Source organism: Mustela erminea, chromosome 8, assembly GCF_009829155.1.
Source record: "Mustela erminea isolate mMusErm1 chromosome 8, mMusErm1.Pri, whole genome shotgun sequence".
In the NCBI taxonomy this organism is placed as follows: Eukaryota; Metazoa; Chordata; class Mammalia; order Carnivora; family Mustelidae; genus Mustela; species Mustela erminea.
In genome coordinates, this window is record NC_045621.1 from 47092489 (window position 1) to 47107132 (window position 14644).

General features: G+C 54.1%; 1 protein-coding gene across 1 annotated transcript in view; it reads right to left on the minus strand.

Moving 5' to 3' along the window:
• Positions 1 to 7212: 7212 nt before the first annotated feature.
• LOC116597576 (contactin-associated protein-like 4) overlaps positions 7213 to 14644 on the minus strand; it is a 132232-nt gene continuing 124800 nt past the window's right edge. Inside the window, exons 22-24 of the mRNA XM_032355501.1 lie at positions 11253 to 11471; positions 10724 to 10795; positions 7213 to 9359 (exon numbers count right to left, since the gene is read on the minus strand). Of these exons, the coding sequence (XP_032211392.1) occupies positions 9169 to 9359; positions 10724 to 10795; positions 11253 to 11471 (482 nt within the window). The 3' untranslated portion in view covers positions 7213 to 9168. The remainder of the gene's footprint in view (positions 9360 to 10723; positions 10796 to 11252; positions 11472 to 14644) is intronic.

The window sequence follows — 14644 nt, forward strand, 5'->3', positions numbered from 1 at the left end:
TGGGACAAGGGTGATCAGGTGGAAGCAACACCCCCAAACTGCTCTCTCAGGGAGAGGACGGGCTGCTTTTCAGCACAACTGGTGGGTGGGGGGGCCCTGGGGGCTCACGCCCCCCCCCCCCCCGGAAATTGCTGCTAGCCGCGTTCCACTCTCTGTGCTTAGGCGAGACAGTGTGACTGGCCTGACGTTCTGTCGCACCGGGAATGTCCGTCCCTGCTCCAGGGGCTGCAGATGCAGCAGGACAGATGGACACCTGTCTAGGGAGGCAGGCATTCCGCCAGGAGACGTAAGGAATATGGGAATCATCAAATACACTCCAGGTGAGGGATGCTGCGGGTGCTGCCAGGATGGGGGGGTGAAGGGGGGAGGAGTGGCTTGTGGGGAGGAGCAGCAGGAGGGGAGGGCTCCCTGGGGAGGGGCTCTCAGGGACGGGGCGGGGGGGGGGGCACACTGCAGGACGGGTGGTGAAGGGGGGAGATGGTCACCAGGCAGCGGGGAGACAAGTGGGCACCCAGGTTCCCATCAGGGCAGGTGTAGGAACGCATGCAGAAAGCTGCTGAGGAGGACTGTGGTGCCCACTGGATGTGTCCAGGCTCCTTCTCAGGTTAATGAAGCCAGACAACAACCTGCGGTTGGTTTTCATCATGAATGGGAGATGAATTTTATAAAACTTTTATTCTTCTACCAGGTTGTGCTCATCCTTTCTCCCCGAATAGCGGTGTTTCTGTCCGGAAGCAGCTCCTTCTGCCTAGGGCAGCGGGGCGTCCCATCTGGGTTTCTTTAGAGGTCAGCTGTCGGTTAAGTGTGGCCGTTCTGACTCTTCATTCCATCGTCTTTGTAGTTGGACGTTGGTGAATGTTTTCTCTGGGCAAAAATCTGAGGGTCTTGGCTGTTTTCTTCAGCAAGTAGAGATGTCCTTATGTCGGATTCCAGACACTATCATTTCTTCAGGGGTCAGTCTTACTGCTGCCCTCCTTCGAGAGCAATGTTTCATTTGAGCTGTTTGTTTCCTGATGAGTTGTACCATGAGGTCTGTGTATGTATGTGTGTGTTTGTGTGTATGTGTATGTGTGTGGGCAGGTGTGCATGGATCTGCATGTCCATGTGAGTGTGCACACACATTCACCTGTCTGTACACATGGGCACACATGGCTACATGTGTGCACCTATGTGCATGCATGGTCACATGCCTGTGTTTGTGCACGTGTTCCCATATGCAGGGCGCGTGTGTGCATGTGCATGCAGGTGTGCATGTGTTGAAAATCCCGAGCTATTGCTGTCATTTGAATATTAAAATTATATCTGATTGTGAACTACGTGCACCATTGTTAATGTTGTATACTCAGTACTTATCTCAGACTGTGAAAGCTCAAAATGCCCCATATTTCCACTTCTTAAACTTCTCATTTTACTTCTTTTTAATACGAAGTGACTAACCCCATTTTTAGGATCTTAAATTTCTTTTTAAGATTTTATTTTTTTAAGGACTCTCTAGACCCAATGTTCAAACTCACAACCCCCAGATCAGGAGTCATGTGTGCCACCCACGGAGCCAGCCAGACCTCCCGAATATCCTAAATTTTGATAAAAACCGCATTTATCCTTTTATAGACTTCTTACACCAAACCTGAGTCTTGGTATCTCGGGGTGAACAGGACTTGACTGGCTGTCCTAGGAAAATGGTGGTCAGACCTGGTCAGCATCCTTAATGTCCTGAACTTTGAAAATCAACCGGGAAGCTATGAAATCCAATGTTCAGGCCCACCCATGACCTCATTTTAACTTTGTCACCTCTGCAGAGATCCCATCTTCAAATAGTTCCCTTCTGAGTTCCTTGGGACTAAGACTCCGACCTGTGTGTCTGGCGGACACAACTGAGCCCACAGCACCCTGCAAGCTGCCCAGTGTCTCGGCTTCCAGCCCGCTTGCTTCCCCACTGACCTTGAACACTGAGGTCATGTCCCTGTGCACCCGCTGAACACCTCAGGTTTCTCCCAGGCACCCTGTCCCTCAGAGCCAGGCCAGCTTCAGCTCTAAACAGGGAGCTTTATAGGGCCATGTGTCCCTGGCCAGCTCAGACCCCCTAACTCACAGCCTCTATAAATGAGAGGGTTGGTAAAACATGATCGCTGTCGTTGCTGTAATCAAAGCCCCTGTTGGTTCTGATGATCCTGTGGTTCAGGGACCACTTCCCTGAAATGTGTGTTCAGTATCTGTGTCCCCCATGCAGGGGCTCGGGAACGGAAATGGTAGAACGGGGCCTTGACTGTTGCGGGTGTGAAATCCCGTCTTACTGTCTCACAGCCGTGTTTGATGTGAAGGTTGGTGTGTGTGTCATGCCCGACCTCCTTGCCTTCTGGGAGGCTCGTCCTGAGCCATTTACCAGGCTCTAGTGCACAGAGCAGGCTCTGGACTAAAAGTCAGAAGCAACACACATTTTAATGCGTTTTTATGGCAATTTGGAAAATTACTTTGGGAAGGGTTCTTGGAGCTGGAGCCTGACCTTGTGATGACAGTCAGACAAGAGCGTGTGCTTTCTTGACCTCACGTTTTGAGGATTGTTTTCAGACCCCGGGGGCAAGAAGCCACATTTACAGTCACATGGCTGGTACTGGGCTCAAATCCCTTGTTTCTGGGAAAATGCAGCGCGTGTTTCTGCTCCACGAACACCTGAACGGAAAGCCCATCTGCCAACCAGACTAGAGACACGGTCCTCAAGTCGACCAGAAAGGACATTAAATTTGAAGTCAGCTGCCCTGTTATTTTTGTCATAGTTTCACTATAAACAGGGTCATGGGGCCATCCTGGAGAGGCTGAAGGAGGCAGGTGTGCAGGTCCCCCGGTGGCTCCAGTCCACCCTCGGATCCATCTCTGTCGGCGTCACAGGGACCAGGAGCTTACCCAATTCCCTCTAGGAAAGAAATTGCCCAAACCGCCCTTGTGTAAAGAAATGAAGAGATTATGGTTAAATTCGTCTTTGCAGGAGGAGATGAGTGAGGGGCATTCTCTACATACAGCGGGGTCCAAACAGAAGGAGAATCAGCCACCAATGCCCTGGCTCGAGGGGCTGAACTCAAGCAGTGACTTGTGGGGGCTGATGGCAGGCCAGGGCGGGCGGCCAGGGGAGGGGTTCCCCCGCAGCAGGAACCCCAGGGACTGTTAGAAAGAAGTTTGTTGCCCCAAGGAGGGCAGGAGGAAGGTTCTGGAAGCCCCGCGCTTTCTTTCCGGGCTTGCAGAAGGTTAAGTTGACCCCACCTTTGATCATTTCAAGAACAGGAAGTGAACCCGTTAGGGACCAGGTTCAGCCTCAGCCAGGCTGATGTCAGATCCAGCCGTAGAGAGGTGTGTGGTGGCCTCAGTCCTCCACCCCCTGCCCTCCACCCTCCGCCACTTGGAGGCTCCTCTGGGCTGCCCCAAAGAGCCACCCTGTCCGGAGACCTTGGATGTGGCCGGTGGCCAGGTGAGCCAATAGGGCTGTCTTGGGAGTACCCTGCAGCTGCCGCCTGCAGACAGAAAACCACAACCACTGTGCGCCAGAGCTGGTCCTGAGGCCGAGATTCATCAGCTCTGGACAGACGCCCCAGCTCAGTTTTCTCAGGAAACTGCCCTGTGCCCATTTCTGAAGGGCAGTATCCCATGGCCAGCCCCTCCACCCACATCTGCTCTGGGGTCGGGCTACCAGCTTGTGAGTGGGCACCATGAGGACACTGGGGGAGTCCTGTCCCCTGTCCTATTCTGGGACCCCCTCTCCCCACGTGGCCATGGCATGGCCCAGGGTTCTCTGAGCTGAGCTGGGGCCTGAGGGCTCCTCTTCACCCCTCTGTGAGTCATGGGCTGGGGGAAGGCTCAGGGCAGGGCTAGCCCTGTCCCCGACACCGTATGACAGACAGGGTGTTGGGGGTGTTAGGCGGGATATCACAGTCTGGAGCTCATGGCAGGCCCAGGGGGCAATTCTTGGCCGGACCTGGGACTCTGGTGCAAGGTCCCCTTGGAGAGTGGGCCCCCTGGGGAGAGATGGGCCCTGCAGAACCACACCATCCCCCTGGGAGCAGCCCCACCAGATGCTGGCCCCGTGTCCTCGAGGTTCATGCATCATCAGGAGCTGCACTGACGGTGGACTCAGTGGGAGGGGTGGGGCCCCAGTGGGCACGCCCACCACCACCCACGCTGACCCGAGACAACTTCCCCTCCCAGTGGCTGAGTCCTGTTCATCGGCCATCCTGGCCCCGAAAGTGAGTCGGGGGGCCGCCAGGGCTGAACTGTGAGCCACACTTCCCAAGTAAGCAGGAGGGACATTAGCTCCCCCGGGAAGCCGACTCTGGCCAGCTGCTGTCTGCCCTATAGGAAGGTGGCAGGGAGGCCTTTGCCAGAGAACACACAGCAGCAGGGGCCCAGGAGGGTCCAGACCCTGTGGTGAAGGCGGTGCTTGCTGCAGGATGAGTGGGTGACCCCTGAGGGCGCAGGGAGAGCAGCCAGGAGTCTGCAGCCTGAAGGGTGGAATCTGGAATTGGGTGGAGGGTGGAATCGGGTGGAAGATGGAATGGGGTGGAGGGTGGGGGGTGGAGGGTGGGGGGTGGAGGGTGGGGGGGAGGGTGGGTGGGCGGGTCAAGGGTGGAGGGCAGAGGCTGGAATGGGTTGGGGTGGTGGAGGGCAGAAGGTAGGGGGTGGAATGGGAGGCTCCTGGCTCTCTGGAAAGGGGCTCCCTCATGTGCTGGCTGTCGTCCTGCACCAGTAGGCGTGGGGGCCACCACTCAGGAGTGAGGCCCCCTGACCTCTCCTACCACCTGCCTCCTGTCCCTCCCCAGGCACATGGCCTCTGATCACTCCGTCCTGATGGCTGCTCTGAGTGCCCACTGCCTGCTGACCATGGGCACCATGGCTGGTCTGTGGCGGCTCTGTTTGTGGTACTTCTACTCAGAGCAGCCCATTTGCTCTCAGGCATCCTGGTTTATCTTATAGGATATTGTACCCACCCTCTGATTTCCCAGCTAACCAAGGGGAGGGTAGATCATGACAGATAATACCGGTGGTGCCTGTGGGAATGTTCCAGAAGGGTGCGGACCCCAGCGTGTGGTGGTCCAGGCAAGATGAGGGGCCCTCGCTGGGGCTAGGTCCACACTGATGTGGTTGCTCCCAGGGAGCATGGATCACGGGTGTGCTCAGCAGCTGGGGCGGGGGGAGCAATAATAAAACAGGAGGTGCAGAGGCAGAAGGTGCTGTGGGGAGCAGGCTGGGTCGTGGGTCCCCTTGAGTTCCTGGTGGCAGGGGCAGGCCCGACTGGCTAACCCTGAGAGGGCCTGGGGCCTGGAGCAGGGTTGGGGGGGCATTCCACTTTGTCTCGTTGGTGTCTGTGGCCACTTGGTTGTCCCGTCCTGGGTTTAGAGCAGCTCCTGGCCTGGGGACGGGAAAGGGAGGAGGTGACCGGGTTGTGTGGTACCCCGGGGCTTTCTGGATGCCAGGACCTCACCAGAGCTCCTGGGTGCACAGGTCTGTCTGCCCATCAGCTCGGGGCTCACACACAGGGTCCTAGTGCCTGAGGCCAGGCCCATGGCTTATCCTCGGGACATGAGTGCCGCCCTCCACATTGAGATGGACACCGCTCGTTGTGCTTTCCACTCCCCTCAGCACAGAGACTGACAGGGGCCCAAGGCTGCACATAGGAAAGCACAGCTTAAAAATCGGAAAGTGTCAGGCAGGGGTCTTTTAGTTAAACACGAAATGTTTAGATTTTAACATCCATTCATTCTTAGACCCACCAAACAGACAGCACCCAGGTTAGAAAAATTCCGTCCAAGAAAATGGGAAGGAACAAGCGTGTGAGAGACGGGCTGGGGCCTGGGGGATTCTGCCAGCCAAGTGGGTGGAGGGGCCAACAGGCCATCCCACAGTGGAATGTTCCAGAATCCGAGCCCTGTGTCTCTGCGGCCAGACGGACAGATGGCCATGGGTGGGGGAGGCGGAGCTGACAGTGCACCCACAGAAATCCTATGCAGGGAGAAAGGGTTCTTTCAGGTCGGGGACGTTCAGGCCCCCCAGCTGGACACTGCCATACTCACAGGGAGCCCGTGGCCCCTTCCCCGAGGGACCCAAATCCCCCAAAAAACATAGACTGCCATGACCCCGGGAAGGACCGACTTCCCACCACACCCCATACTGAGGATGCCAGCTGGGAACCCATCGCTCGTGAGTGAGAGGGACAAGCCTCCGGTGCCGACACGCATCTCCGCGAGCCCGCCCAGTGCCAACGGAAGCTCTGCTTTCACATCCCCAAATCCCGGCGCCCGTGGGTCCCGGAGACGCCAATTTCAAGCTCTGCACTTGCGTCCCTTACCCTTCATTGTTACTCACCCACATGTGCCCACACAGTATGTGCACCCGTTCTCACATGCTCACACTCCTCATGCGTGTGCGCACCTTCTCACGCACATGTGCGCACACATCACTCACGTGTGTCCATGTTCTCACACACGAGCTCACACATGGCTCACACACATGCTCACGTTCTCACACGACTGCTCACACGTTATGCACATGTGTGTTCGTATATTCTTCACACATGTTCTCACATTCTCACATACATGTGTTTACATGTTCTCACACACGTGTTCATATATTCCTCACACACGTGCTCACACACTCCTCACACGTGTGGTCACATTCTCACGTGCATGGGTACACACGCATGTTCATATATTCTTCACACATGTTCTCACATTCTCACACACATGTGCTCACATTACTCACACGAGTGTGCTCACACACCACACACATGTCTGTGTGCTGATAGGACAGACCCGGCACATCCTTCTTGCTTATGCTCTTTGTCATCTGATGGGAAAGCGGGAAACCAGGTGCATTTGGAGCATCTGGGGACACGTGTTGAGCCGCGGCAGGCCGGCAGGACATACAGCCCTGTTCAGACTCACGCTGGAAGCAGGAGTGGCTAATGGGGGCTCAGACCTCTCTAACGAGCTAAGTATTACACTTGCGAAGAGAAACGGATGAGCATTCTTGCCTTTGAACTTCTGTGGGTGCCCTAACGTCTCCCGGACCGACAGTGGCCCCAGCAAGCTCTAAGGAGGAGACAGTGCTTGAAGAAGCAGCTGCCTCGCAGGCTTGACCGGTGGGAGCGGCGGCAGCGGACTACAGCATCATGAGCGCAGGTTGCCCGCACCTGCGGCAACCAGCGAGCCCTACCCTCGTCCTCACAGTCCCAGTGTGAGCCACTCACAATGAGGCCATCATACGGTGACACATTCACATGCAAACTGCAATGCTGGGCCCCTGCACGAGCTGTGGGAGGCTCACTGCATAGAAGGCACATACCTACACGGCTTCTGCTGTTCAGAAACCTCTTCCTTCCTAATTGTAAAATGTCATATGAATTCCCTTAAAATAAAAATATACTCCTCGCTTTATTTCCCAGGTCCCACTGTATCCACAAGCAAGAAGGCAGAGTTACAAACCGAGGACAGACAGTGAGGACACATGAGCTAGCCTGGCGCTTCTGTGGTAGGGGGCTGTGGCAGGTGGGCCCCCTTTGTGCACCTGAGACACCAGGTGCCCAGGGAGTCCCCCTCACTTTAAATGTGGCCAAGGGGCCATCTGTCTGGGCTTGGCTCTTCGTGATCTGGTTCTGCATCTCTCTGGTCCTATGTGTCCATTGCATGGGGGACATGTCTGCCTGTTCACCAACACTGCCGTTCCTCAGAACCTTGGATTCACAGAAAAAACAACAGGGTTGCATAGGAAAGGATGAGGATTTTCAGCAGAGGAAGTAAGGCCTGGCTACCGTGAAGAAGGAGCAGAAAGCAGATGTGAGAAGAACGGAATGAAGGCAGGCGTCACTCCCTTTCTCTGGCGTGGGCACGCTTGGTGACCCCAGCCATGCTGAGTGGGGACACAGGACCTGCCTGGAGGCTCCCGGACACCGTTCCTCTATCAGGGCTCCGAAAGTAACTCCTGGCCGGTTTTCCTGGAAGAGTCTGCCATCTGTTCTCTGCTGGGCTGCACCCTAACTCGTTCCCGTTGGTTCTGGGAACTCTGAGAAATGGACGTCCACATCCTGGAAGTGAGGCTACAGCGGTGGATCTCAGGGTTATTGTGGGTGTCCAGGTCAGGGCACGGCTCCAGCCCACAGTCCAATGTCCCTAGGTCTTCGCGACCTGTAGGTACAGCTTGCAAGAATTTGTGCCTGACACCTTAGGAAGGAAATCTGATACAGAGAGGGGTTTGCTTTCAAACATGTGGAGCAGAGTCTCCATGGCTGAGTCTCAGAATGGCAAGGAGAGTCAGTGAGACCATCCGAGAGATAAGCCAGACGAACGAGCGTCAAACCAACAGCGGGATTTTATCACCACAAAGAAAGCTGACGTGATCACCCACCCATTTAGGGAAATAGATGTACTATAACACACCATTTAGGTATCGCAGATGCAAATAAAGATACATTTCAACAGTAAGAATTTGTAGTTCTATCTGCTCTTCCATTTTAATTAAAAAAAAAACAAAAACAAAAACAATCCAAAACCCTCTAGAGATCGTGAGAGTGTGGGCCCTGCCAGCTGCCAACCTCTGGCGACACAGGCGCTTAGCTCTGGGTTCCTGCCGCAGCTGCAGATGGCAGCCGGCATCAGCCACGTCCACACTTGCTGTGCAGGTCCCAGCAGGAGAAAGCAGGTGATGGTCTCACCAGGGAACTGTGCTACTGTGCTTTGTCGACTGGAGCAGCAAAGACAAAGGCAGAAAGGCTGTCTGGTCTTGGCCACGTGGCTCTGGCACAGGGTGTTGTGAGAATTCAACAAGCAGGGCCGGAAGCACATTCAGTTCTGTGAAGTCGCCCCGGTCACTGAGCATGGCCTCACCGGCGGCAAAGCCCAGCCTCCCCACTGCCCAAGCGAGCTTCCCCTTCAAAACCCGGGTGTTAAGCAGTAAACTCCAACCAGCCGCTGAACATGACAACATCAGAACTGACAAGGGCCGAGATGATACTGGAATTGTGGGGATGTAGTGCAGGGAGCCAGTGGTGCTAAGGACTCAGTAGCACAAGACCTCTGAGGACCCTGAGAGCTGGCCTGGTGCCCTGTGCGGTTCAAAGTGACTTCTGGCCATCGAGGTCTGTGGTGGGGATGTCAGATCAGGGGAGAGCGCGCTCAGCCCGGCTCCTACTCAGAGGCCCGCCTGCTGGTCCCCACTCACGGTGTCCGGCCTCCCGAGCTCACATCTGGGCGCAGCCGCGTTGCTGCCCTGCTTCCTGGGTCCTTCCACCTCCGTGGTTGCGCACAGGCTCTTCTGTTGGTACAGGTGGACGGCCACGGCAGCCATGCAAAGCAGGACGAATATGGCCACAGCCACCACACCTGGTGAGGGGGGTGAGGAAAATAGTGATGGCTGGAGTGTGCCCAGCGCACCCCAGCTCAGCGGCCCCACTCACAGCCCACACCCAACTGTTTCCCTCACAGGCCTCTACTGTGACCTGGGGACTGTCGGCCACAGGGTCTCACAGGTCAGTAAGCAGAGAGGCTCCCATAATTCTCCGAGTAGAGAATGCCTACTAGTAGAACCATGCCTTCTTCACCAAGTGCTTAATATTTTTGTTAAGGAAATGGAATTGTACCCATTTGCACCTTTGTAAAAAATTATTTTAAAATAGCTTGAACATGGCACGGTGATTTATAGCACATGTGAGATCTGTATGTGTGGGGATGGTCTCTAAAACTAAATTTTTCATAGGAGTATATTGAATATGGGAATTTATAGAATCCAAGGTGCTTGAGATCTCCACTTGAAAACGTTTAGATGATTAACATCAAAGCCTGTGGTTCTCAACCTTTTACATGTTAGACAAATTTAATCAAACCTTTCGGTGGGAGAAATCAATGATTGTAGGAAGCTTTCCAGTGCACATACTTATGCCGATCCCAGAACACAGAGCTGCATCAAAGCCAAGTGCTCATGCACGCCATCTCACCCCAGAATGAGACATTAAATGAAAGTTGCTGGATATAAGAGTGAGACTCTTCCCTCGGCTTGCAGGGAGGGGTATCACCACAACCATGGCCCAGGAAGCCAGTGCCCCAGCCGTGATGCCTGGGGACAGGAGAGGCCAGGCTCGGCAGAGGGTCCCCAAGGTACTGGGCAGACGTCGCAGGACAGGTGTCCAATGCTTGGTAATGTTTGATTTTTACATCAGCTTTGAGTGTATGTTTTCATCACAATTTCATCTGAAAACGATGGTTCTACCATCATTGTTGTGATCCAACATTAGTGTATTAGCCTCATGTTTTCTTCATAAAAACAACCTACAGTGATGTGCATTGGGGGCTACCTAACCCTCAACCATGAAACATCTCCCCAAACACATAGCAGACCAAGGATGAGGCCAGTACTGTGTCTCCAGAACCGGTGCAGAAGCCCGCCCGGGTCCTGAAAACGCACTTGCTCAAACTTGCTGCATGCTCTCGGGGAACCAGGGGGCTGTTCACAAGGTCAGACTTTTTCCTTGTTAGATATGTTTACAGTAATTCCTTAAAGGGCACCTCCATGAAGTCATCAATTACATGTACTGAGGGTCTCTAGCCCGGCTGGCTTCCGGGAAAATGACCTCAGAGAAGGTCATGCTCCCCAGGACTGAACTAGACAGCAGGTGCCTGGGAAGCAGGAGAACCTGGACCCCCTCCTGGTGTAGACACTTCCCAGATTTCCGCGACAGCCAGGAACACACCTCCGATCAGCGCGGAGCGTCTGCGGTTCCCAGTCTCCACGGGCTTCCCCTGCTCCGCTGCTCCAGGACGTTCTGTAGGGACAAAGGAATGAGAGTCTGAGAGAATTATCTTGTACAAGTGGAATGTGTGTGGTTTTAACTGTAGAATTGTCAGCTTGCATTAAGAATGCATTAATCATGGGGAGTCTGGGGCGCCCATTGGTTAAGTGCAGGGCTCTTGACTCCCGCTCAGGTCACGGTCTTGGGGTGGCGGGATCGAGCCCCGCATGGGCTCTTCGCGCTCATGGGGGAGTCTGCTTGAGATTCCCTCTCCCCCTGCCCATACCCCGCTCACACAGGCTCCCATAAATAAATAAATAGATAGATAGAAGGATAGATAAATAAATAGATAAATCAATAAAATCTTCAAAAAAGAAGACGATGACTTTGGGTTGAGGGAGCTGTCAGGGGCCCCTACTGAATGGAGGCGTACCGCCCGGGGCAGCCTCTGCTGAGAGGGGCTGGGGCCCACCGCCCACAAGGTGCGCACCTGCTCGCGCGTGCTTGTGCTCCCACACCCTGCCGACGCCTGGCCTGGCTCCACACTCCGATGAGGCCACGGGCCCCAGCACCGATGCGCACCCAGAGCCCCCGGGATGCAGCGCGGCCTTCAGCGGGGCGGTGCGCTCAAACTGCAGGGCGGAGAGGCAGCCAGAGAAGCCCTGAGCGCCCGCCCGCGCTGTGTCCTCATCCACGTGGTCGCCGGGCTCTGCGGGAGACAGCGCGGTTAGTGGGTACGGGTGGTGCGCGCATGTAGTGGGCGCGCTTTGGGGCAGGGACGCTCCAGGCTCTTTATTTAGCCACGTAGTTTACAGCTCTGGGCAGGTGACGCTTAGATGCGTGCTTTCACCAGCGAGGATCCCCGACGGTTCTGTCCGGAGCAACCCAGTGTGCAAGCAGATGAGCCAGGTCGCCCCATGGGGACAGTGCCGCTAAAATCCACTACAGACGCTCACCCAGTGGAGGTGGGGGATGGGCGAAGCAGGAACCGCTGGGCCCCAGGAGAAGCGCTGGAGTCTCCCCTCCCTGTTGGACACGTCTCTGGGCATCAGTGCCATGCAGCCGAGCCCGGGAGCCCTTAGAACGAGGCAGCTCGTGTGCCACCCAGAATACAGAGCTGCAGTTTTCCTGGGCTCGCAAAATGCTTTGGAAGTTTTGTTCAGCTTCTGGCAAGACAAATCTTCAAATAAAACTATCAAGACATGGGAAGTATCGTTAGACCTTTGTCAGAATCCGTGCCCTCGTGTGTATGGTAAATGAATTTTTATTTCAAATGTCATGAATCCCTGTTGCTTCAGCTTTAAACTCTCCCGCTTGGCCCGAACGTCAGCTGTGCTTGAGTCTGACTAGTAGGACGGAGCATCGGTGCGCTCCGTTCCAACCTGACGGTCCTTACCTACGTGACTCGAGGGGAGGAGGGGACATACTACATACTTGCTTTTCTTCGCTGTGCTCCGTGTGAGCTGGGCCATTGCCCTGCTTGGTCAGACTACATTTTGCTATGTCACAGGGCCTTTGTGTCACTAACTTCAACGTCGCTTTTAAACATAAAGTATTTTTTTTTTTTTTTAAAGTAGCCCTTGCCAGTGTTCTTAAACAATGCTTGATGTGCAGTAACTTTGTTACCTTGTGTGTCTATTCAGTATTTGAGCTCAGGGGAGGAATTCCTGTGTTTGAACCACAGCCACCGCAGAAACGGCTGTAATTTATTGAACAGAGGCACTTGGTCGATACTGCTCTCACAATGGGTGATTGCTCAGCTCCCTGGAAAAAGACAGCCTCCTTCCCTCCAGGTGTGGAAAGCCACAATTCAACAAAAATTCAGCCCGGGCTCAGGTCACAGAACCTGAACATCTCTGGGATTGTCATCTGCTCACTTCGTTCAGACAAAGCCACTGACTGCCCACAGGGCTGGAGGAGAGCTTAGTGGGGCACAAGATGGGGCCTGGGTCTGCCCCACCTCCAACACAGTGGGGTCCCTGGGGTCCAGATGGCCCCCTGCTGGGGCTGTTGGTCAGGAGAGGCTGGGATAGTCCATGGGCTTTGACTGTTGAGAATTAAAGACAAATTCTGTGTCATAGCTTAAAAAAAAAAAAAAAGGAATAAAGTACATGCTGCTATCAGGGAGGAAATGAAACCCCACATGTCACAGCCAGTCTCCCCTCTGACCTCCATGGCGGAATGCAAAGACAGACGTCACACACATCATTGGCCGTGTGCCCCACTCGACTTTGCCAGCCTTAACAGACGCCCCAGTCCCAGCAGGGGCAGAGCTGGGCCTCACCTGTCCTGCTCTACCTCGGGAGGGTGCTCTCCCCTCCCCTCCTCTCCCACCTCTGCTGCCAGCATGGGTCACGGTCAGCATCTCTGACGGGGCCCATCTCCCTTGCCCCAGCAGCAGGGTCAGACCATGGACTCAGCAGCACCATGTTTCATGGGAGTAAAGTCAGTCCTTGGACTGTGGTGCTCACAGGCTTTATGGGCTCTGCTCCTCCCACCCCTGTTCCTGGAGCCTATGGCTCCATCACATCACAAAGCTGTGGGTGAGTCTCCCCTTCTTCAAATGTTTGTCCACTTCTCATCCTCCACAGTACGTATGCTGCCTTCCATGCTTGTTCTTTATGCATGCCCTGAGTCCTGGGACCCTTGTGCTGGGGTGCAGCCACCCTGGGACAGGGGTCACTGACACGTGCTGACAGCCTGGGACGCTCTGAGGTCAGTCAGTCATTGTCGGACTGTGGGTTTGGGATGAGAAACAACAACTCTGCTTTGCTCCTGCCATGTTCTGAGGGAGCCCCAGCCCTGTTCCTGAAGCGTGGACTGCAGCAGACCTCGCAGTCAGGACTCCACAGGCAAATCTTCTTATCCATTAGGATCATCAGCGTTTTAACCACATGTTCAGAATCACCATTTTAAATCAACTTTGTCATTGTACATATATCTTGAAAGTAAGTTTTATATGTGTGTATAAAATATGTGTGCATTTATGTAAAATTTGCCTCCTCCTATAATGCAACCCTAACTGAAAAATTATGTATCTATATATTATATTCAAACCAGCCTCTGTCTATCTATCTGGCTTGGTTTGGATTTTCAGTTAAACTGGTACTATATTAATAGGACTTTTCACACATTTTCTTCTCTTCAATGAAACGAGCTGTTAGAACATTACAATTCATGACATTTTCCATGTTGGCTGAAGAATGGGATGCATCCTTTTAATGCCCAACACAGTGTTGGAAACATATCAACAGAGACTTAAAAACCAAGCTATCATTGTTTTCAGTGATTATTCTTCTATCGTCTACCCGTGCATAGTTTGCATTCCCCAGACTTTGAGCCTACATATGAGGAAAATGTGAAAGACTTGGGAATATAGATACAACAAAGGAAGAGATGAAAAATCATCACCTCTGATAAAGCCTATCCTGTTAGTGGCAAACAAGATGAGGGACAGGAAACAAACTCGAGAGCATTCTCCCAAAGTAATATGTGAACATCCATGGTGTTTACAGTTTATAACTAAAAAGCAAGTCCTCCTCTAAGTCTTACCTGCTTTCATTCGAATACCTGGGGACAAGGAGGGGAAGGCTTAAAGAGTGTCCACCCAACCCCTAGACACCACTGCTCTCACCAACGCTCCAGCTGTGGCCAAGGAGACCAGGCGGCATGAAAGGCTCCTCTGGGGGGGCGTGGTCGCTGGGCAGGGAGCATCCGTACACCACTGCCGGGCGCCATCCTGACCACACACGTGTGTGCTCTGCAGACCCCCACCACCCTGGGTAGGGTTCTGGACCTGTGAACTCTGTCTGTTTGGACCACTATCCATCTCTGAGGTCAGGGAGTCGCCGTGGTCCTTGTGGTAACAGCAGAACGAGGGAC